General features: G+C 48.1%; 1 protein-coding gene across 1 annotated transcript in view; it reads right to left on the bottom strand.

The window, feature by feature from the left end:
* The window catches only part of SRGAP3 (SLIT-ROBO Rho GTPase activating protein 3), a 122,082-nt gene extending 105,133 nt beyond the window's left edge, over positions 1 to 16,949 (bottom strand). Inside the window, exons 1-2 of the mRNA XM_068983109.1 lie at positions 16,826 to 16,949; positions 16,183 to 16,375 (exon numbers count right to left, since the gene is read on the bottom strand). Of these exons, the coding sequence (XP_068839210.1) occupies positions 16,183 to 16,375; positions 16,826 to 16,949 (317 nt within the window). The remainder of the gene's footprint in view (positions 1 to 16,182; positions 16,376 to 16,825) is intronic.
* Between the last annotated feature and the right edge of the window lie 7,361 nt (positions 16,950 to 24,310).

Below are 24,310 nucleotides of genomic sequence, written 5' to 3'. Positions count from 1 at the left end.
GAAAAGTGCAGAATTTATGGAAGTCACACCAGAAGGTGAGTTTCAGGGGGAAGGAAGAAGATCTTGAAAGGGCGCAGAAGTGCTGGGACAGCTTGGGGACCGTTAATTAGGTCACCTGGCCAGGGAGGCTGGATAAGAGAGCAGAAAGGAGCTGCTTTCCTCGGCTGTGGACAGGAGGCAACACAGCCTCACACAGGATTGCAGGGGTGGCAGAAGGAGCGGAGGCAAGGAGAGAATTACCCGGAAGCAACCAAGGACTTGTCAAGCTAAGGTAAGAGGCTGCTGGGAAGATGAAGGCCTTGGTTCCTTCAGGCTTTCACTCGTTCATTGTCGGTCTCTGTGTGGACGTACCAGACAGGCAGGCAAGGGGCTAGGCATGCACCAGTGACCACAGCAAGTGTACAAGCCTCCCACTCAGGTAAGGAAAAAGAAGGCGACGATGCAGCCTCATAAACGTAGTGACAGGAAGGAGATTATGGGGGCAGAGAAGGCCCCCTCACCCAGATCTGGCGGAAGGGTGAGCATGGGTGGATCCTTAGGGAAGCACTTGCTAGACTGAAAACTCAAGGCTGGAATGGAGTTTGACAGGCAGAGTTTCTAGGTGGAGAAATATAATGAACAAAGGCCTAGACAGAGCAGATCAGTGAGTCAAACTACAGTTAAGGGGGTTCGAGCATGGTGTCCTAGAGAGATGGGGGGAATGAAAAACGAGGCTGGAGAATTAGGCAAAGGCCACACAGGCCTTTAAGTCACAGTAGAGAGTTTGATCTTCATCCTGATGTTGGCCATGACTCCATTGAGGGGTTTAGAGCAAGGGAGTGAAAGAGTAAAATTTCACTTTCAAACTCTCACTCTGGCTACTGTGTGAGGATGAACTCGAGGGGGCCGCAAGGGAAGTTAACAGATTCAAGAAACATTTAGGTGGTAAACTGGCTGCACCCTGAGACTGACTGGTTGGAAGAGAGAAGAAGATGCTCAGAATGACTCCAAGTCTCCCAGGTTGGGCTGCTGAGAGCCGGGTTGGCATTTACTGTGATGAGGGCACTTATAGAAGCAGAGCAGGAAGGGAAGGTGAAGGGCTCCTTCTAAAGGGCGCATGGAACACCCAGAGGATGGTATCTGGCCCAGAGAGACAAATGTGGACGCTGGCAACAAGCCCTTGGATGATATTGGAAACCATGGGGTGACCTGGAACTCTACAAATGCACATGGCCACATGGCAGAAGAGGCCAATCCTCAGGAGGCTATGGCTGGGGGGTGGGGCAGGGCTGGCCTCCTCCTGCCCTGGTGACCTGGAAGAAGCGCAGGATGCGGATGAGGGGCCAGCCCATCCCCTGCAGAGATGCTGTTCCAGGCCTGCCTTCCAAGCAGCAGGCCCATCCTCTGGGTCCACCGCACACAGGAGGCTGCTCTGGCTCATCCTGCCTTCTCCCAGCCCTGGCTCCCCTCCTATGGGGCAGCTCACCTGTAAGACTAAGAGACTGGAGTGAACAGGGCTGTCCACAGCCAGGGTCAGGGAATAGTTGACCACTCTGTGGAGAGCTGCCATCCGTGATCCTGCCACAGTGGCACCTGGTTCTCACCACATCAGGAGGAAGAGGGAAGGGCCAAAGACTGGGGCCTGGTCAGCGAGACAGAGAGACACAGTAAAACAGAAGCACGCCTGGACCTGGCTGGGGTGTGGGTCTTCCCCTGCGTCCATACTGCCTGTGTGACTATATGTAGGTCCCTTGACCTCTATGGCCTGGCTACTCAGACCATACTGTCAACCTGGTGTTAAACACCAGAAAACGCCTCCACCATCATTCACTCACAGTCACTCAGCAGTTCACCCACTTGATACACTCTGATCGAATATTTCACATGGACCAGTCTCCAGGGACATAACACGAAGGATAAGAGACACAGTTCCCACTTCCACGGTGCTCACAGTCCAGCAGGGAGACAGGTAACCCCCAGAGCGTTCAATACGTGCAGATGAAGTCACAATTGCACAAAGTGTTAGAGAAGAGAGTGTGGTGCAAAAGGGCCCACAACAAGGGGACCTAGCCTGATTTCGGGGGTCACTGAAGTGTCCCTAAGGGAGAGGACGTTTCAGCTGGGCCCTAAAGGAAGAGATGGGGGAGCCAGATGAAGGTGGGCTCGGGGGAGAGGGTTCCAGGCAGAGGAAACATGACAGGCAACGGCTCACTGGGGGACAGGGAGCTTGGGGGCATTTAAGGAACTGAGTAAAGGCCAGTGTGGCTGGAGCCCAGGAAGCAAGGCAGAGGCAGGGGCAGGAGCAGGGTCCCAAGAGTTCTGGCCAGCGCAATGGCTACCATCCCACTGGCCACCTGCAGTGTACCTGGACCGCAGGAAGAAGCATGCAGGCCACGGGTGGCAGAGCTGGATACTGACTTTCTCTTTTCAGGGGACACTGACTTTCTCTTTTCTCTTTCCTTGTCCCTTTTGGAAACAGGACCCCTTTGACCAGAGACCCAGCTCTCCACATTTCCAGCCATTTCGCCTGCTGCAGCCACACTTCGGGAAGATGCCAAAATTAATGTGGGCAGGCGCTCTGTCTTCTATGGTACATCCTGAGGGCTTTTCTGCTTTCCCAGTCCTGCATCTCTGTGTCTACGCAGCACGTGGAAGCTGCTGAGCTGAGGTAAAATCGAGAACTTTCACATATACGTGTGTGTTTTCCTTTTTACAGCCAGAAAATAGCAATGACAATTTCTGGTGAGTCACAACTTTCTTTCCTTGGCTAAGAGAACTAGGTATGAGGCTCCAAGTGACTGCAGCTAGAGGAGCTAGGCCTTGCCAAGCTGGCGAGCTGGGAAAATGAAATCAGCAGTGAGCCAGCTTCTCCCACTTCCCGGCTGGGGTCCGAAAAATTCTGCTTAGCAAACAGAACCCACTTTCAGGCCTGCTGAGCCCCGCTTTGCAGATGAATCCAAATCCACTGCCTTGGGATAGTGGACCCTCTAGGAGGGAGGGGAGCCCCTGAAGCTCATCCCATCCCCAAGATGCCAAGTCCCTGCCTCTGGCTTCCTGCTCCCTTCCAAGACATTCCCGGGTCTTGCACCGGGCTTGCTTGGGTGGCTGCCAGCAGAGCTCAGGAAAGCACTCTCTCAATCAGTTCTGGGGCCCAAGAAGTATGCTTAACCTCTTGCTACCTAAGTTGCCCCAAGGAGGATTTGGTATTCCTTGTCCTTGCTCAGAGCATGAGTGATTAATTATGCAAATATCAACTGGGTGCCATCTTTTGTGCCAGACAGTGGGAAGTAAAATGAGTCATGCTCCCTGACTGATGGAGCTTACAGTCCAGTAGGGGCCTCAGAAGACAACCAAATAAGCCCATAACTAGACAGGAAATGGCGTCAGTGATAAGAGCTACGAAGGAGAAATGCATGGTGTGTCCCCAGTCTATAATGGCAGAGGTGGGGGTGTGCACCTCACCCAGGGAAGGTGGCGGTTCCTCCTGTCCCTGAGACCTGGTCCCTCTTGTCCCTGAGAACTTAGCTGAGAAGTTTCTCCTCATTGAGCCCTTCTCTGCCCCCCAGCGGCTCCCTGGTCTCTAGCACACCACCCTATTTTTATTGTTATTAAACCACTACCATTCCTGGCATCCGCCCACTTCATTTATTTTTTGTTTCTGTCTTTGACTCCTTTATAGCTTATGTCTGTCTTTTTCTTTCTTTTTTTTTTTTACAGCAATATCCTTGCTGTCTCCTGCCCTTCCTCAGATAAGACTGATACAGGCAAACAAAGTTTAGGTCTATCTTGTTCACTGTTTCTCTGGTGCCAGGAAGGTCTGGGCACACAATTGGCAGGTAGGAGAAAAGTGCCAAGAAGGATGAGCTGGGACCAGAAAAACGGGGAGGGTGTACGGTGGTGGCTGAGGGATCAAGGGGAGAATCCCCAGAAGTCCCCGAGGGCAGAGCAGGTGGACGAGGGGCAGAGGCCTGGCCAGGGGGGCAGAGTGGGCCAGGGCTGGAAGGGCAGGATGAGCGTCTGGGTGGTATATTGCTGGACACCAGGCTGCTGTGTGTCCAGACAGCACCACAAATGACTCACTTCAACAGCAGAAGTGTACAGTCTCCCAGCTCTGGAGGCTAGAAGTCTGGGATCGAAACATTGGCAAGGGTGGTTCCTTCTGAAGGCTGTGGGGGAGCCTCCCTGTTCTGTGTTCTTCCCACAGCTTCTGGGGCTGGGCTGGCCATCCTTGGTGTCCCTTGGCATTTGGCCTTCACCTTCATGTTCACATGATGTTTTCCCTGGATGTGTGTCTATGTCCAAAATCCCCTCTCTTTATGTTATAGGGACACCAGTCATGTTGGATTAGGCCCCACTCTAATGCCCTCATCTTTACTTGATTACCTCTGATAGAAAGACCCTATCTCCAAACAAGGTCACGCTCAGGTACTGGAGGGTTTAGGACTGCAACTGTAGATTTTGGGAGGACTTAATTCAACCCATCATAGGCTGCTACCCCAGGTGGATTAAGAGTCTGAGCAGAGTTTGAGTGGTAACTTAGGCATCTTCCCTGGGGTTCATGAGGGAAGCAAATGGACCTTGACATGGAGGATAAAGTCTGACCTCCTCTGCTGGCATTTGAGGCCCAGCCAATCTGCCGCCAGTCCAGCTCTTCCCCTTAACCCCCTCTCTGCTCCAGGCAGTAAGTAGGGGAAGCTCTGAGCCAGGAATGGGTTTCTTGGCTTATTTATTTTTCGCCCTTAAGGAATCTGAGGCCATTTTACTGGGAGTTGAGGAGCATGCTTCAGCTTGTGGGCCTACTTTGCTAACTGGCTCTGTGTTCTTGGGCTTGCACCTCAAACCCTCTGAGGCTTTCCTGCCTCACCTATCGAAATGGGTGGGTGAGTGATGGAGTGGCCAGTGAGGGCCTTTCAGACCTCTATGACAACAGCCAGTGTATGTTTCAAAACCAAATGTACACATGTGATCTCACAAAGGATTTTTTTTTTCTCTAATCCCACAACTTATTTGATAACAAGAAGCACAAAAATGAAAATGGTGAATGGCTATTACCTCCCTATTTATGTATCTAGCCTCTAAGACAGGGAAGGGAGGCTGCTGAAGCCTGGGAAGAGGGGTAGCTCTTCCGGTGTCATGGGCATTCCTGCCTCGCTTCTTTGCTTTCACTCACTTGGAATGCCCTCCCCTCCTTACTCCACGCAGCAAAATCTACTTCAAAGGCCTTTCCTCCAGGGGTCATCTGAGAGCCACTCAATGCTCCATCTGAACCGCTCACGTCAATCTTCTTACATAGTTACTTCCGGATGACATTTTATCTTCTTGCTTAATTCACTCGTCAGTCGTCCTTCACGCGTGTGGGCTTGTGTCATCACTTAGCCCCTGTGAGGGCAGGAACCATCTCTCATATCTCCCTGTATCCCTCTAGAGCCATTCACTCATTCACTCACTCTTCTAATATCCTTTGAGTATCTGCCACATGCCGGGAACTGTCCAATCCCAGGGAATTAAAAAGATGACTGGATGAGCCTTGAGAAGGCTCACAATCTAGCAGCCAAACTTAAGCCAAACCAAGAACTCTTGTGGCCACTGTCAGAACTCCTTTAGTTGAAGTGACAGGAAAACTTACTTCAGGCTGCCTTAAACAAAAACGGCAGTAATGGGAGGAAGAAAAATTTTAAGGATCAAAAATTGTCATAAAAAATTGTAAAGAGGCATAGCTACATCCAGAGGCTGGAAGAAGGTCAGCAAGACTGCTCTGTCTCTGGGCTCTGCCTTTGTCTCTCTGCGCTGGCTTCGCTCTCAGGCAGACCCTCTCCAAAGGGCAAGTACTCTGACCCCTCACACCTCACACCTCACACCTCAGTCGTTTCACCAAAAGTCCTGGAATTGCATGTTGCTAGATTAAAGTGCCGTGACCAAGAGGATGCAGTGCTGGTCACAGACTCACCACTGTTGAGGGATGATTCCCCAGAGGAAAATCAAGGTCTTGTTATCAGGAGAAGAAGGGAGGGATGCTGATCAGGGGATAGTACCAGACGCCTCCTTTGTTATGCTGTTAAGAAAGGGGACCTCAGAGGAGGTGGGGAGGGAGAGGCTTATTCTGCCTCAGGGTGGATGGGGAATCATGGAAACATATGCAGTGGGCTTGAAGTACATGTGAGAGTTTGCTGGGAGGGACATGCAAAGAAGTGCACATTCTGCAGGCAGAGAGAAGGCTGAGTGTGAAGCTGTGAGATCAGACAGGACATAGATGTTCCGGGGCCGAAGAAGTTCTGTTGGGCTTGGGCAGGGGTGATGCAGGATGTAGTGAAGAGGAGGCAGCTGTGGCAGGAAGGGAGGAGCCAGACCATGAAGGGCTTTGAAAGTCAAGGTCAAATGAAGGTTCTGAATGGACCAGTGATATGGTCACTGGGCGGGAAGGCCAGGTGGGAGGCAGAGCAGCTGCCCAGGTGAAGGGGCAGAGTGTGCTTGGGGCTTTGCCTGAGAGTCGCTTGGTGGCAGACAACCGGTGTGAGGCTTTGGGGCTAGGGCAACCCCTTCACTCAGCTGCAGTCTGCTGACTTAGAAGCTGCCTTCAGCTGACGCCAGCCCTGAGACAGTCAATCCAAAAGGGAAAAACTGTATTAACTGAGTCACCTGGCTGAAGCAGGTTCTGCTTACCCATGCTGGGTGCTATGGCATCAAAGGCTGGGCTCCAAATACCCAGTTCTGCCCCTCACCATCTGGGTGGACTTGGGAAGCTAGCTAAACCTTTTATTTTCCTTATCTGTAAAGCAGGGTGTGTAACAGCTAACTAAATTTAGGTGCTTTAAGGATTAAATGAGGAAATTCATGAGACACTCTCAGCATCAAACCCAACATCTGATACTAATGATAATTATTATTGGCATCACTGTTATTACAACCAGCAAGTCACCAGGTCACTGGGGAAATTCACTAACTGATGTATGTGGATGTAGGGCCCACAGTAGGTTTGCTATAAATATTGATTTTCCTCCTCCCATTACCACCTTCTCCCCTAGGAAACCCTCACGAGTATTTCAAGGCCTGGGGCCAGTGGCCTAGAGATGCCCCACCTGCTTCCTCCACCCTAACGTAGAATTAGTCACCTGCTCGCTGGCTCAGTCCTCACACCTCAGAGTGCAGGCACACTGAACCAGTGCCTGGCAGCACTGCTGAGCTGCCTTTTGACTTGCTGAACGGATTCTGAGTACCAGGACAAAGGCCCTGCCTCATTAGGCAATGTCCGGGCAACCTCATCTTCTCCTTTCACTTTGGTTTATCCACCTGCCAAATGGGTGCATCCCGTAGTGTGTGCAGCACTCTGCAGACAAAGGGTGCTGACCCACAGCTCCTCTGGTCAGCTCTTTCACCAATCAGTGTGGGATCTTAAGCGGGACCCACCCCGGCTAGCCTTTGGGTCCCTTGCCTGTTAGATGGGGATGACAACACCGTCCCTGACTCCCCAAGCCCCACCAGGATTCTGGGAGTATTTAAGCAGCCAAAGGCTGGGGAAGTCCTTTGCAAAGTGTAAGGAGCTATATAATCTTGGAAGGTCATTATTATCCACTTTGCTTAATGGAATGGAGTCAAAACTAAACCCCTGCATACTACTGCTTGTTAATTATTAGTAACAATAGTTACTGGATACCACTTAATTACCACAATATCCATTTTACCTTTATTACAATATCTATTGTTCATTTTTAAAATAAAATTGAAATCATAGGCATGTATCTACGTATATTAAGCATTCATGCACGTGTACTAAGTCACTTCAGTCATGTCTGACTCTTTGTGACCCCTTGGACTGTAGCCCTCCAGGCTCCTCTGTCTATGGGATTGTCCAGGCAAGAATACTGGAGTGGGTTGCCATGCCCTCCCCCAGGTATCCAAATATAAGTAAATCCTGTCCTGGTTAATACTTTGGAAGTTGCTGATGAGTCTCTGAAGATTCCAGGACACTGGGTGTAGGATCTGGGGAGGGCCCAGAAGGAAAAACTAGAAGGAGGAAAAGGGGATATAACCACTGCAAGGACTACTCAAGAGGCTGACCCTCCTGCCTTAAAATCCCCCCCAGCAACAGAGACAAAGGTGGAGGATGGAGAGAGCAGAGATGAACGATGTTCACTTCCCAAGAGCCAGGGGCCCTCAGGGTGTCTTATGCTTGCTTCTGGATTCCTGCCACCCTGCACAACACACCTCCCTGCTCATTGCTTCTTTTTACTTAAATGGGTTTATTTACAAAGGGCTTTCCCCAGTCTTGGTTAAAATAAGACGTTTTTAAAAACAGCATCACTTGCCCTAAATAGAAGGTAACTGAAAAAGTAAGTTCAAAACAGTATCATTCAATCCTGGGCAGATGCTGATGCCCTGGGTTTGCCATCTGTTAGTTAAAAGTGGGGTTAGAGAGGCGTTAGCAACACACTGGAAACAAACTGTAACCACAAAGAGTAGAAGAGGATTGACTAACCAGTCAGTATTTATGGCTCATGGGCTATGGACGATGCCTGCCTCATTTTGAGAAACACCAATCCATCTAACTAGCCTTCATGTTACAGACATGTGTTTCTAAAACACCTGGCCTTTGTGCACACACCTCCCAAGGCAGCCCCTTTAATGCTGGACAGTTCTGGCTACAGGAACATTCTCAAGGTTGAGTGAAAATCTGCTTTTCTGAAAATGTTATCCTTGGACCTCACGTGTCTCCTGTGCAGCCGCACAAGGTAAGTCTATTTCCTTCCATTTCTGAAGGAAGTTTTCGGTAGTATCTTGGTCTTTTCAGTTATTCATTCAGAATCCTTTGATAGAGCTTCTATCTGTATGTCAGAGAGAGAGGGGGAGACTGCCTAGAAATGGTCCCTTGCCTTCAAGCAGCTGGCAGTTTCAAGTGGGAGAACCAGACACACGAACTGGATCATTCCTTGATAATCTGACCCGAGCCCCAGGACAGCCTCCTGTGGCAGGCCAGGGGAGGAGCTGCTGACTATGGGGCTGTGCAGAGGAGGTGAGCCCTGAGCTGGCCCAGGGGTGACAAGCATGAGCTGACCAGCAGGAGAAGAAGAGGCCCTATGATACCCAAACAAGGAGGATGTGGTCTGGGCTGATAGGTGACTCTCAGGAAACATGAACCCAAACCGGAGCGGAGAGGGGCACACCCAGGGTCATGCAGCCAGAAGCAGTTTTGCATTATGGAGCTAGTTACACCAAGATTAGAGCCTTAGCTCTGCCACTTACCTGCTCTGGCTGTGTCCTTCTGGACAAATTACTAATTTCTTTAAATCTCAATATTTCCAACTAGAAAGACAGAGACAGTACCTACCTCAAAGGTCACAATGTCTACCATGAAGGTTAAATGAGATAATGCACGTAGAACATCCGGTAGAGACCTCACATTCGGTGATGCGGATGTTGGGGCGGCGGGGAGGTATCTGAAAGATTAAACAACCTGCACAGCACAGACACAGAGCCCTCGGGAAGGACTCACCTGGCAACCCGGCCCAGGAGAACACCAGCTCTGGAGAGCATTGCTGGAAAGCCCTCACTGGTGCGACAGGAACCACAGACACAGCAGCAGCTATGAGACGCGGGTCCCACGTGGAGGACCTCGCCCATCGTCCCCACCTCAGTCTCAGCAAACCTTTCCATTCTGAACCCTTTGCACATCGATAGGCTCAATTTACTCACTACAGAAGTCCTTCTGTCCCCAGGACTCACCTGGAAGGTTAAGTCTAAATTGTAGCATCTTTTTAGGGAAATGCTACATCTGTGGAAACAAAACATCCCCCCAAAGAAGCGTTTTCTTGGCAATCGAGTTGGTTACTCACTGAATCCTCCTTCTCAACTCCCCTGTGAAGCTGAGATGCTCCAAACCTACTTCACAGAGAATATTAAACATCATTCATTGACTGGCCAACCACCTTCCAGCTTTTTCCACACTCTGAATTTCCCCATCTTAAACATATTTGAATAGAAGTCCCTGTTCCTTTTATCACAGCTGTCCAAATACTAGCAACCAACACTTAACTTCCGAAGAGAGCATTTTTATCAGGTATTTCCCCAGAAGGTCAGGGGTTTCAAAAACTGAGTGAGTCATAAATAGAAGGGGACTCTCTCACCTCCCACACGGTTTGCATGGAGCTCTAACATTCCAAAGGGGAATCCAGAGTATGTCTCAATGGAGCTTTTCAAACTGGGTCCCAGAGAGTGCTAGTTTGGTTTAAAAAAAATGTGGCATAGTGGTAAAGAATCTGCCAGCCAACGCAGGAAACACAAAGAGACACACGTTGGATCTCTGGGTTGGGAAGATGCCCTGGAGTAGGAAACAGCACCCAATTCCAGTATTCTTGCCTAGAAAATTCCATGGACAGAGGAGCCTGCTGAGCTATAGTCCATGGGGTCACAAAGAGTCAGACACGACTGAGTGACTGTCCACACATGCACACACTGGGGAGGGAGAATTCTGTGGTCTAATAGCTTCAGAAAGAAGTCAACAGGCTTATTTACTATAGAATCTCTCAGAGTCTCCCATGTCCTAAGGCCCATCAGGAATCTGTGAGGGGAGGTAAGGAGCAGGCAGTCTTTCACCTCTACTCATTTTTTCTTTCCTCACCTCCCCTCCCTCTGACCAGACATCTCAAAGTGTTGGTGTTTCAGAAAACACTTCTCTGCAGAAAGAAGTCCTAGTTCCAAGAAACCCCTAGTTTCCTAGAACTACCTGGATTGTTTGGAGGATACCCACATATCTTCAGAGGAAGGATTTAAGCCCCCGTGTGCCACTTGCCATGCTGCTGCTCATGAAGGGCTCCCAGCTCCAGGCCTCAAAATGGACAAGGCCAGTTTAGGTCAGGCCTGGCTGCAAAAGGGCACTGGATTATGGATTTTACCCTGGGGGAGCTGAGGGATGTGGAAGGCTGGCATACGTTGACAGTGAATTGTAAACAGTTTATCATCTAGAAAGTCATCATCTTGGGCAACTCTTCAACGTGAATGGCCATTGGAATCCCCTGAAGGACTTGTTAAAATACAGGCTGCTAGGCCCCACCCCCAGAGTTTCTCATTCAGCACGTTTGAGGGGAAGCTAAGGGCTTCACATTTCTGACAAGTCCCCAGAGGACGGGGATGCTAAAGCTGCTGGTCAGGACCACACTTGGTAAACTAGAGTGCAGGCCCTGATTCCTTAGTCAGAGAGACCACTGTAAAATCCACGCTGTCCTCTCAGCAACTCTGTACCTGTGCCAGCTACCAGAGTGTGTGGCCCTTCACCCAGATAGCCTCCCCAAGGTCCTAATGCAGCCAGAAGACAAATGTCCCCTTCCTTGACTCCCACCACCCCTAGCCCAGAGCCACTCTAATTACCATCTGACCTTCATTCATTCAATAAACATCAGTGAGGGCTGATGCCAGGTGCTAGAGACCCCAAGTCAACAGCCACCCCTTCTGCCATCTTGGAGCTGGTGGCCCAATTGTCAAAAGAGGGGCAGACAAGGAAAATAGATAATTACAACACAGGGTGTCATCTTCTGCCACATCTCCTCCTGAAGTCCCTTCATCTCAGGTCAGATATGGATTCCTCTCAGTTCTACCTCTGAGAGAGTTCCCAGCACCTGTCCACTTTCTTTCTGCTCTGCTGTCACCCAGGCCACCATCATGCCTGCCCGGAGAGCTATACTCCTTATCAGCCTACTGGTCTCCTCAGCGTCCCTCTTGCCCCCTCCAAGTCAGGGTGACCTTTTAAAAATGGAAATTAGATCATGCTACTCCCTACTGAGGATGCCTCAGCGGCTATGGCTTCCCTCATCACAGTTCCAGAACCACTGGCCTCTCTTCCCTTCACACTGTCCCCCGCTGCTTCTTCTCAACCCTCAGCTCATGTTTTTGCTTAAATGCCACTTCCTCCAGCAGCCTTCCCTGACTGCCATTCTAGCTCAGTGTGGAGGATTCAAGGGGCCGCAAATCCTCTGAGGGTCCTCCAGTGAAAGCAAGACTTTGTTTTCCCTCCTCCTGAAGCTGAGCTGGAGCTCAAACCACTTTGATCAACAGAATCTGGGCAGGGGATGGAGGTGGGTATTCAAAGAGACTGCAGCTCCCCCACTGCCACCTCGGGACCCTGAGTTCCCATGGCTGAAGTGAGACTCTGACCCCATGTGGAGAGGGTAGCAGCCCAGCTGAGCTCAGCGTATAGCTGTCTTCACCAAAGTGCCAGGAAAGGTGGGGGAAGCCGTCTTAGACCTTCCAGCCTGGACTCTAGCAATCATTCCATCCTACCAATCTTTTGATGGCAGGCTGTCTTTCATTTATTTGCATATGTTTGATGCCACATCTCACTCCTCCACGAGATGGTAAATCCCACCAAGGCAGGAACCAAGTCTGTCTCATTTGCCATTGTAAGCCAGCACCGGGCATTGGTGGGTACTCAGTAAATACTGGCTGAATAAGGAAATCAACAAGTGCAGAATATCGTGGACACACACAGGAGGGCACCAGGTTAGACTCATGGAAGCTTTGCAGAGGAAGTGACACCTAAATGCTAGGCCTGAGGAGCAAGCAGATGGCAGGGTTCAAAGAGCAGGGCCATAGGGACTAGGAGTCTGCCCCAACCACATCACCTATGGACAGTGCCCAAGCTGTGTACTCATAAGAGAGAAAGAGGAGGGACTGTGGCTCGTTCATGCATGTGTCTTCAGCAAGAAGCACGGTCTAGGAAAACAAGAGATGCTTGATATACACCCATGTGACTTCTTGGGGAGAGAAGTCTGAGCTGAAAGTCAGGAGCCCTGGGTTTTCTCACTCAGAAGCTCATGGTGTATCCTTTGGTAACATCCCACTTAGCTTGCCTGGTGATCAGATGGTTTGAGATAAAGCCAATGACTCCCTCACTACATCCCTGGGTTATCATGAGGATTATAAGAGAGAAAGAAGTCAGAGTGCTTTGAAAAAGGTGTGTTAGAACAGAAATATGTGATGGTGGAAGAAGACACACGTGATGGTATTGTTTTCTGAAAGTTCAGCCTGCCGCAGCTGAACCCTCAGGGCCATAGGCTGAGCTTTTTCTTGAACGGGGTTGCCACATGGAACTCAGCCTGGGTGAGTCTAGCCCAGACTCCTCTTGGGCATTCTCTGGGGAGCTGGAAATTTTTCAACCGCCCAGGTGGAGACGAAGCAGCTGGGGCCTTAGAAAGACAGAACCCATAGAGCAAAGTAGGAGCATTAGACTTGGCGCAAGAGACGTGAGTTTCTGTTGAGGACTGAGTGTCTGTATTCCCCCAGAAGCCAAATGTTGAACTCTACTCTCAATGTGATGGTGTTAGGAGGTAGGGCCTTTAGCAGATAAGAAGGATTAAATTAGGTCATGGGGGAAGAAGGGAGCCCTCGTGATTGGATCAGCGCCCTCGAAAGACTCTCTAGAGCTTGCTTCCTCTCTCTGTCCTCCACTACATGAGGACACAAGGAAGATCAGCGTCTACAAGTCACAGGAGGGAGCTCACCAGAACCTCGCCATGCCGCCACCGGCACCCTGATCTCCAGCTTCCGGCCTCCAAAACTGTGAGAAAACCATTGCTGTTTACAAGCCACCCAGTCCAGAATATTTTGTTATAGGAGCCCAGATGGACTGTGCAGTGGGAATAACATGACCAGACCTGGGCCTGGGCACCGCCCCCCTCACCCTGAGAGGCTACCTGGCAGATAGGTGGACCTTCTTAATGAAGGGCCTACAAGATGGCAGGACAAGGCTTCTCTGGACAGCCAGGATGAAGGACCCAGAGCACAGTCCAGACCTCAGAGGTCAGGCTGTTTGGCCCTGGGGTCAGAGCGCAAATCCAGGCATCCCCTGGAGACTCGTGCTTCCAAAAGGAATGGGGGGACTCTGCGGACACATCGGCCTGGTGCCCATGGCCCACAGCAGCTGCACTGGCCTGGCCACACCCTAATTAGACTTTCATGGTGTGTCCAGCAGCCTGCTGGGCCCGACTGCCAGCTGGGGCTCCCATTCTGTCTAGCGGCCTCAGTTAATGAAGCCATGAGGGGCTGACTGAGCTCATTACAGGCAATGCGAAGGAACAGGGTACCCCTGCACATGCTCCCCCAGTGCCTCCCTCCCCCGTGTCCACACTGAGAACAGGAAGAGGGAGCTGAATCCAAATCAAGAGGAAGGAGAGGGGCGGAAGCTGAGCTCCAGCCCAACCACGCAGCCTGAATGGCTCCATAACAGCCCAGCCAGAGATGTGGGTTTCTGTACGTGTGTCTGAGTCTGTGGTTTCAGCCGAGTGTTCAGAGCCCATGGCTGCTCTCAGACCACACCCAGGCCTTTCTCATCTCAGGCCAAGGAGGCAGAATGAGAGTGAAGGTTCAAATTCGTCACTTCCCAATAACTGGCCCACAGACATGTTTGTACAAGCCTTTCTGTCATCTCTAAGATGGGATACTGATCTGACTCAAAGCAAATGCTCAGTCAATGTGCTCAATAAATCATTACTGTTGTTGTTACTAAAAGACAGTCACAAAAAGGAACCAAAGCATGAGCTTCTGAATGGCAGGTGAGTGATTTTTTTCTTTTACTTTTCTGCATTTGTAACAAAAAGTGTTTTACTTTTATCTTTTAAAAAAGTACATGCTTCTTCCAAAACATCAGAAAAATGAGATTGTGTATGAAAGGGCCCAGACAGTGCCTGGGAGGAAGTTATTAACAGAAGTATCCTCCTGCAATGAAAGTTTGAACAGATGTGATTGGGTGGGAAAACGAGCATGGCATTTGCAAACATGTAATAAATTGTTGCCCTTTAATAAGGCATTTCTTCTCCCCAAAGGTCAAGGGAAGAAGGCACAGAAGTTGAGAGCTCACAGTGCTGAGGCGCCCAGGTAAGGAGATGTTGAGGGGAGCTTGAAGGAAGAGCGCTCCCTGGCCAGGGTAGAAGGCAAAACACAGAGAGAGAAGGGGGGACACAACTGAACAAAGGGTAGTCTACACACAACAGAGTCTCGTTCACTCTTAAAAGGAGGCCCTTCTGACACATGTCACAACACGGGTGAGCCTTGAGGATATTATGCAAAGCGGAATAAGCCACAGTCACAAAAGGACCAACACTGTATGCTTCACATACCTGAGGTCCCTAGAGCAGTCAGATTCATAGAGACAGAGAGCAGAAGGGTGAGTTCCAGGACGGGGGTGGGAAGGGGAAATGCGGCATTGTTCACGGCGTGCAGAGTTTCACATTAGTGAGATGAGCTCTGGCGAAGGATGGGGGTGATGATTACACAACAGTGTGGATGCACTTGATGCCACACACTTGTACATTTTAAAATATTTAAGGTGGTAAACTTTATGTTATGTGTAGTTTACCACAATCTAAACCTATGTAGAGAGGAAAAAAGAGATTGGACCCAGAGGAAAAAGGAACGGAACAGGCAGGATGGAGCAAGTCTCTGGTCTCCCGGGGTTGAGGGCCCTTCACTGGAGAGATGACTCACAGGGGCTGGGGACCTCCAGGGAGCATGGCCGAGCGGGAAACAGATGGAGGCAGGGGGCGCAACCTGGTAAGGTCATGGCTTCTATCTGCACTTGGCCGCTGGCCCCTCACGGTCCTGAGCTAGGGGGCATTTACAGCTTGAGGACTCAGCCAGGGATGTGCCCAAGAGGATCAAGCCTCCTTTCCTCCTCAAAATCTGAGCTTGGGGTGTGAGAAATTAGGACCTGGAGGATGTGTGTATATAAATAAGCAACTAAGCCTGGCACCATCCTCCAGGGGAGGAAGGAAGAGGAATACTTTGAGCATCTATTCCAAACAGAAACAATTCTGAGGCCACTGTGCTGAAGGAATGCAGACATGGGCTGGCTGATCCCCAGATAAAAGAGAACTGGGTATAGTCAGGATGTCCTGAAAAGTGATGGGCTGGCACCTGGGCCCAGATGGAGGCAGAGCCTGGTGCTTGGTTGCATAATAACAACAGAACCATTTATTGAGACTTCCTGTCCATGACAAGTGCTTCTCTTGGTCCATCGTGTATTCCTTTCAGCATCTTTATGGGTAACAACTATTTCTACCCTCACTTTACACCAAGGAAGACTGAGGGCTGGAGATGAAAGTCACCTGCAGACCCTGGGCCTTAAAAGCCCACCATCTGCCCCCAGGGAGTCCTGGTTTCCTTGCAGCTTCCCCTCCCAGCATTGCCTCCCACTGCCCCAGACCGCGAGCCCCTTCTCACTTGAACTGGTGCTCCCGGGAGCTGCGGATCTTGGAGGAGAAGCGCTCGGCCAGCTTCTCCAGGCTGCGGGAATACTCGAGCTCGATCTCAGCTTTCCGGCGGAAAAACTCCTGGAGATCCTGGAGCAGCTGCAGTCTCGACTCCGACTGCTGCTCCAAGCACTTGAACTGCTCCACCAGCTGCGTGCGGATCTCTGTGGGCAGAGGCAGGAGTGGGCTGTGAGGTGGTGGTGGGGACAACAGGGGCACCAACCCGGCCCACCCACCGCTAGTGGCCCAGGCACTGCGATGCCAGCAGCCCCCTCCCCACCACCCACTACCCAGAGCCTCTCCAGGTACTGGCAGGACGATTGAGCAAACGCCAGGTTTTGCCACAATGTAACCCAACGTTTGCCAAAGCTGAATCACTGCATGTCACCACCACGATTTTTGCGATACCCACACATCACGTGGGTTATTATTTCTTCCATATGATCTAGTAATTTCACTCACTTTTCTTACTGAAAACAACTTACCTAAACCATACAGTTTAATGTCATTATGGCAAGGGTAAAACTAGAACCACTTGCCGTCTTGGTACACAGAAACTTGATTCAACAAAAACAAAAATTTTGTTAAAATTCTCTCCAGAGACTTTTGCTTACCAAAGGCCCTAAGCCTAAGCTTCTGAGTCTCCATCAACAAGAGGAAAACGGGAGCGTGAGAGGAGTTAAAGACAGACTTCCTCCAGGTGTAGTCAGGACTGAGCAAGGGCTGAAGGGACGCCATTCACCTTCAGGTTTCAGGGTTATTTAAGGACATGTGTGTTTTCCTCTCTCAGTCACCTTGAGATTCCATGCATCACCATCTCAGGTGCCACCAGAGAATGTAGTCCAGGCTTCAGGAAATCCTGACAGAGCAAACCAGGTCTGTGCACCCAGGGCAAAAGTTCACAAGCAGGGGCTCAAGATGAAAATCACAGCCGGATCCCAGTGGTTTCGCCACTGCTGCCATCACCACACAGTAGCCTCTTCCCCACCATCCCACAGGCTGCCCAGCAGATCAGTCTCTCCACACTGTGCTCACACCCGCTCCCTGCTCAAAACTCCCCAAGGCCCTCCTCTGGCTGAGTATTAAGCCCAACTCCTTGGCACGGAATTCAAGGCCACCCACTATCTGACTCCAAACTTCTCTGTATCTGCCTACAGTGAGCTCGCTATTCCTTCAAACCAGTCTCTGAGATGTCCAATCCTATTGTAGAAACGGGCCTCCTGTCTGAAAAGGTGGCCAGTACCATCTTAGCATCCTTTGGAAAAGGGGTCTTCAGGGCATGCAGCGCTACTCTGGGGCGCTGGAAGCCTTGCCAGGGGGTGCACAGCAGGCACTGTTACAAAGGCATGGGTTTGAGATCTTACTTCCATTCCCACTCTTCCTTTGCCTGACAATGTGCCTCGGCAACTCTCCTTTCCCACCTGCCTCTTCACAACCATCCTCTCTATTTGCAGAAGACCATATTCTCCCTTATTCAGAATCTGATTATGGCACAATTTCTCAGAGTCAAGGTAGAGAACAGTTAAAAACGTTGGCGCTAGCAAAACCTCTTTAATCTAGGGACCATGAACCCTTGCTACAAAAAGTGTGGTCCATAGACCAGCAGCATCAGCATCTTCCATAGCCTTTTTAGAAACACAGCCCTTGGTCAGTCCTGACTATACCTGGAGAAAGTCTGTCTTTAACTCCCCTCCCACTCCCATTCTCCCCTTGTTGATGCAGACAGAAGTCTTAGTCTTAGAAACAATACCCATAGACTTATTAGAAACCTTAGGCCCCAACCCAGACGTTCTGAATCACAATCTGCATTTTAACGAGATCCCTGGATGGTCCTTATGCACCTTAAAGCCATCCCGTCCATCTCGTGCTGAGAAGCACTTCCCCTTCTGTCTTACTTTTTATTTTTAGTAATTATTTATCAAATTATAAAACACTGATATTATTTTGATGAACTGAATGATAAATCAATATGAAATAAAGATACTTAGGGTTTATGGTCAAAGCAAATTTTTCAATGTCCGTTTCAATTTACATACATATTTTGGACAAAAAGAAAAGAGAAATCAATAAAAAAAAGTTCAAGCATGAAAACATACTATGTAAAATTCTGTGAAGGAAGTAGAAGGGAATTATGAGTTCAGGAAGGTAAAGATAGGAACAATATAGCAATACAATTTCTGACTTGCACAGGTAATTTTTGGTGAGTGGCGGTGGATACAAATGTTTTGTGGTATTTATCTTCAGTTCAGTTCAGTCGCTCAATCGTGTCTGACTCTTTGCGACCCCATGAATCATAGCACGCCACGCCTGCCTGTCCATCACCAACTCCCGGAGTTCACTCAAACTCACGTCCATCAAGTTGGTGATGCCATCCAGCCATCTCATCCTCTGTCATCCCCTTCTCCTCCTGCCCCCAACCACCATGCAATTCCACCCATAGATCATATCTAGAAGAAATCAGTGTTTATGTCTACCCCCAAAATATGGAAAATACTCACAGCTTTATAGCTAAATATTAGAAACAACCCAAAATGTCCATTAAGAGTACATAAGATTTTTTTTCAAAGGGGCAGTTTATTTCAAAATACTTGTCAGTCGTAAAATATTAATAGTAAAGTGAATTTATGCAAGGAGTAGATAAAGGTTTTTTAAATGTGAGATGTTCATTCAATGGAATACCATATGATAAGGGAAAAATGATCTACTGCTACCATGCTGATGTCAAGAAGCAAGGAAAAAAATTAGATCATGCAAAAAATAAGTTACGGTGACTGAGTTCAGAGAAATGATCACCTTTGGGTGTAGTGACTGAGAGAGGGTTCAAGGTTACATTCTGGAATACTGGGGATAGACCATTATACCTTCATCTGGTAAAAATTAACTGAGCTGCACACTAAGATCTGAGCATTCTACTATACTTAAGTGACACATCAATAAAAAGGCAAGCTAAAAATTGCTGTTATTCAGTCTGCATTTGATACAGTTAAGAGGGTAGAGTAATTTTATTCTACAAGGTTAATATTTACAATATGGCAGAAATGATATCCTTCATAACTCTTTAAATTTCTGGTGAACATTTCAGATGTCAAGTTAAAATGTGTGAGGCAAAAGAGATTTCCACCCCCCACCCCCAAAGTTCATGTAGAGGGTAGGCAAGCAAAAAAGTTTTAAAACCAGTGTTTTAGAGGCCAAGCACTGCTCCTCCCAGGAAGTCCTGGCTGGCTCAGCCCTCATGACCCCACTCTGAACTCCCATGGTACTTGCAATTGGTCTCAGAGCGCCTTGTGCTGTTTTCTCTTAATTCTTTCGTGGACACATGTCATATTAGCTCCTACAAAAGAAATTTAAGATCTGATAGTGGATTCTCCCAGCACAAATATCAATATCTATATAGCAAATCCCTATTTACCTTTACCAAAGTGCTTTTACCCAAGGACATCAAATGTTGTGATTACGGGAATCTCACCCAACACACACCACATATGCACACACACCCACATACAACGCACACATCACATTCACATGCCACATGACCTCACATTTACACACATCACACACATCTACCACACATACACATACCAGACACACACCGCATCCATATACCACAGAAACTCACATACTGCACAAATACCACACATACCACACAATCACCACAACCACCACACACATTCGGACACACATACCACATACCCACACCACTAACACACCACATCCCAAACACACACCACACACAGTCACACATGCACATACTATACTCATACCAGACATGGATATATTATTGTTACTTCCCTGGTAGCTCACACAGTAAAGTGTCTGTCTAGAATGTGAGAGACCCAGGTTCGACCCCTGGGTTGGGAAGATCGCCTGAAGAAGGAAACGGCAACCCACTCCAGTACTCTTGCCTGGAAAATCCCATGGACCGAGCCTGGTAGGCTACAGTCCATGGGGTCACAAAGAGTCGGACACGACTGAGCAACTTCACTTCACTCATTTTTACAGGTGAAGAAACCAAGACTCTGTGTAAACTAATCAGGAACTTGTCCAAGGTCACATTTTGCTCTATGAACAATCTACACAGGCACTCCTTGATATGGCTTACTTGTTAAACTGGATTGAGATGCCATCACTCCCACAAGCGCAAGCCCTGCCATATTAATACATAGTTATAAAAATGTTATCTAAATATTTTAAAAATTACTTTTAGAACATCTACTATTTGGGACTCAAAATAACCTTAATAATAATCGTGAGTACTTACAGAGCACACCATGTGTTCCATGCCTGATGTTGAGTTCTCTGGATATTTATCTCACATAATCTGTATAATATCCCCTCTAAAGTGGGTGCTACTAGTATTTCCCCACCTTTTCTCCACAGATGAGGAAGTGGAGGCTCAGAAATAAGTAGCCTCTGGTCATAACAGCTGGTGTGTGGCAATTAAGCTAGGAACCAAGCCTAGGTCCTCAGTTGAAAGCAATGACCCTCCAGACACCTCACTAAGAGGAGGCCATATTATTTTCTTTCAAGACTTTAATCCATCTGTATTCAATTTCTTGTATCCTTTTTGTAACAAGATGGTGGGCTAAAGAGATAGTATTTATCAAACATGCTGCAGCCACTCCTTTCCTCCATTACAGGGCATTATCAGGAGCCAACATTCTCCTGTTTTAGAGGGAAATCTCATAAATCACACTTCGCTGACAGGAGACGATTTGGAGAGAGCAGAGAAAACTCCCTTAGTTCACACAAGCAGCTGGAGCCTGGAGCAGCTTGGACAGCTCACAGTCAAGCCTCTCTCACAGGAAACGCCCTGGCAGGAGCGACTGCTGCCTGCCTGCCGATGCTGTGGAACCTGCTGGGATCTGATTACTCATCTCCTTATTTCTAACTCCCTCCCAAGTTGCTCCTCCTCAGAGCCAGCACAGATTTGGCTTTTCTCATCAGAGATTTCAAAGAGAGAGAAAAATAAATAAATAAAACAACTGCTTGCAAGGCATAGACTTCAATCAGAAGATGGTCCCCCTAGGAATGATTCCAATCTCGGCACAGCACTGAGTAGCGGAAAAATAATGGGGGTTGGGCAGGGAGGATAAGGGGCTTAGAGAGCTGGGAAAGGCCTTGATATTAGAACTTTTAGAGCTGCAGGTGACCGCCCTGACTCCTCGCACAGCCTCCTGGTTTTACAGAGACGTGAGGCCCAGAGAAGTCCTCCTGAAGCACAGCCTCCCTGTGTCACTCTCCATGGAGTAATAGGAGAGAACAAATCTAACTCCATATTGCCTCTGTCTCTTTTACATTTTTTTTTCTCGTCAAAAGACCAAATTTATTTAATTGGAGGTTAATTACTTTACAATATTGTATTGGTTGTGCCATACATCAACATGAATCCGCCACAGGTATACACGTGTTCCCCATCCTGAACCCCTCACCCTCTTCCCTCCCCGTACCATCCCTCTGGCTCGTTCTCAGTGCACCAGCACCAAGCATCCAGTATCATGCATCGAACCTGGACTGGCGATTCGTTTCATATATGATATTAGTATACTAACGCATATATATGGAATTTAGAAAGATGGTAACGATAACCCTGTACGCAAGACAGCAAAAGAGACACAGATGTATAGAACAGTCTTTTGGACTCTGTGGGAGAGGGAGAGGGTGGGATGATTTGGGAGAATGGCATTGTCTCTTTTACTTTAACCTTTGCCTTCTATTGCTTTTGCTACAAGTTAACCACAAGTTTATTAAGTTAATTTAATAATGCCTAAAGCCTGAAGTATACAGGATAGCCCATTCTCAAGGCTCTGTCCCAAAAATCCCCTGTGCTCCACCTATTTATCCTTTCCTCCCTCCTTGCCCCAACTCCTAACAACTACTCTTTTTTGTTTGTTTTACTATTGCTGTGGTTCGGTCTTTTTCTAAATGTCATATAGTTGGAATCATTCATTATGTAGGCTTTTAAAACTGGCTTCTTTTACTTAGTAATATGCACTTATAGTTCTTTCACGTCTTTTCATGGCTTTTTTTCATGGCTTGATAGCTCATTTCTTTTTATTGCTGAATAATATTCCATTATCTATAATAATATTAATGGTTTCTTTATCCATTCACCTTTTGGCAATTATGAATATTTTGGGCAAGTTTTTGTGTGAACATAAGTCATAAGACTTCCCTTGTGGCTCAGCTGGTAAAGAATCTGCCTGCAATGCAAGAGACCTGGGTTTGATCCCTGGGTTGGGATGATCCCCTGGAGAAGGGAAAGGCTACTGACTCCAGTCTTCTGGCCTGGAGAATTCCACAGACCATATAGTCCATGGGGTTGCAAAGAGTTGGACACAACTGAGTGACTTTCACAAGTCATCCTCACTCCATCTGGATAAATACCTTTTTGTTAACTAATAAGCAGATGCTCCAATACTTTGGTGTGAAGGGCCAACTCACTGGAAAAGACTGATGCTGGGAAAGGTTGAAGACAAAAGGAGAAGGGGGCAGCAGAGAATGTGATGGCTAGACAGCATCACTGACTCAATGGACATAAATCTGAGCAAACTCCAGGAGACAGTGAAGGACAGGGAAGCCTGGCGTGCTGCCATCCATGGAGTTGCAGAGTCGGACATGGCTTAGTGACGGAACAACCACAACAAGACTAAATTTAACAGCAGTTTTAGGTTTATAGAAAAAAGGGGGAGTTCTAGTTTTCAAAATTAGTACAAAATTCAAAAATTAGAAAGGGTATAAAGAGAAAATTCTCTCTCCCACCCTTGTTTGTCAGCCATCTGGTCCCTCTCTAGCAAGGTAACCACGTTTCCAAGTTCATGTTTCTAGAAATAATGGCACATTTGAAAAATATTATCTCCCGTTTTTATACGTATTATAGCATGACATTCACAGTGTCCTGTACTTTTTTCTTTTAAAGAATACTTCAGGGCAGTGGGAGGTGGAGACTTCCCAGGTGGCCCAGTGGCTAAGACTCTGCACTCCCAACTCAGGGAGCACAGATTCAATCTCTGATTGGGGAACTAAGAGTCTGCACGCTGCATGGAGCGGTCAAAAAACCAAAAACAAAACACGCATGCACACACACAATACATTGGGGAAATCAATCCATGTAATTTTATAAAGAATTTTCACACTCCTTTTTAAAGCACTATAGAATTCCATATTCTATATTCCAAATGTTAACTTTTTTTAGCCAGCCCCCTTTCCTGGAACTTCAGTTTGTTTGTGATCATTTACCACCATAAAAAGTGCTGGAATAAACAACCATATACAAGCCTCACTTTGCACACATGCAGAGATGTGATCTTTGTGATGAATTCTTCACCTAGCAGTGCCAGATCAAAAGGCAGTGATTGGTCTTAGTATTCTGAGACTGCAAAAGTGCCCTTCCCTGAAATTTCATCAACTTGCACTCCCACCAGAAATGTATGAGAGGGTCACCGGCACAATTAGAAAGCTGACATGCTGGGATTTACTTCAAAATAACCTTGATGGGGGACCAGGGAGTGGTCATACTATGGGTAAAAACAAACAAACAAACAAACAAAACATGATTGGCTTTGAGTTGATTGGAGAAGTTTAGTTGTGGTGAAGAACATGGGGAAGAGGCTTCTTATACTATTCTACTTTTTGTAATGTTTGAAACTTTCCACAATAAAAAGGAGAGCAAAGAAAGTCAGTCAAAGCCAGAAATACAGATCCTGCAGCTTTGATTAACAGGTCTGACCAGTTAGAAATTAAGAATGCCAATAACTTGTCCCCAGAGGCTTCTGCCCCTAGCCCGGGAGGGCTCTCCTGGGCTAGAGGGAGAGGCCAGAGAATGACTGTAAGAGCAGGCCCCACTCAATTCTCATCCTTGCACCGTCCTGAAAATGGGGTAAGTTTTTTGACACTCCCTGGGGCAGCAAGGCCCCACTTTCACAGTCTGTATCCATCCTAAAAATCAAGTGAGTGTGTGTCCCTCTGGTCCACAGAGGCAGCTGGTGTATCTTCCTCAGGATGAAATTTCAGGAGCGAACAAGGAGAATGGTATGTTACACAACTGCACATTCCTGCCTGAGTCTGGCACTGTTCTCACTCCTACTTTATAGATGAACAAT

The sequence above is a fragment of the Capricornis sumatraensis genome, chromosome 10, assembly GCF_032405125.1.
Source record: "Capricornis sumatraensis isolate serow.1 chromosome 10, serow.2, whole genome shotgun sequence".
Taxonomy (NCBI): Eukaryota; Metazoa; Chordata; class Mammalia; order Artiodactyla; family Bovidae; genus Capricornis; species Capricornis sumatraensis.
This window is presented reverse-complemented; position numbering and strand designations above follow the sequence as displayed.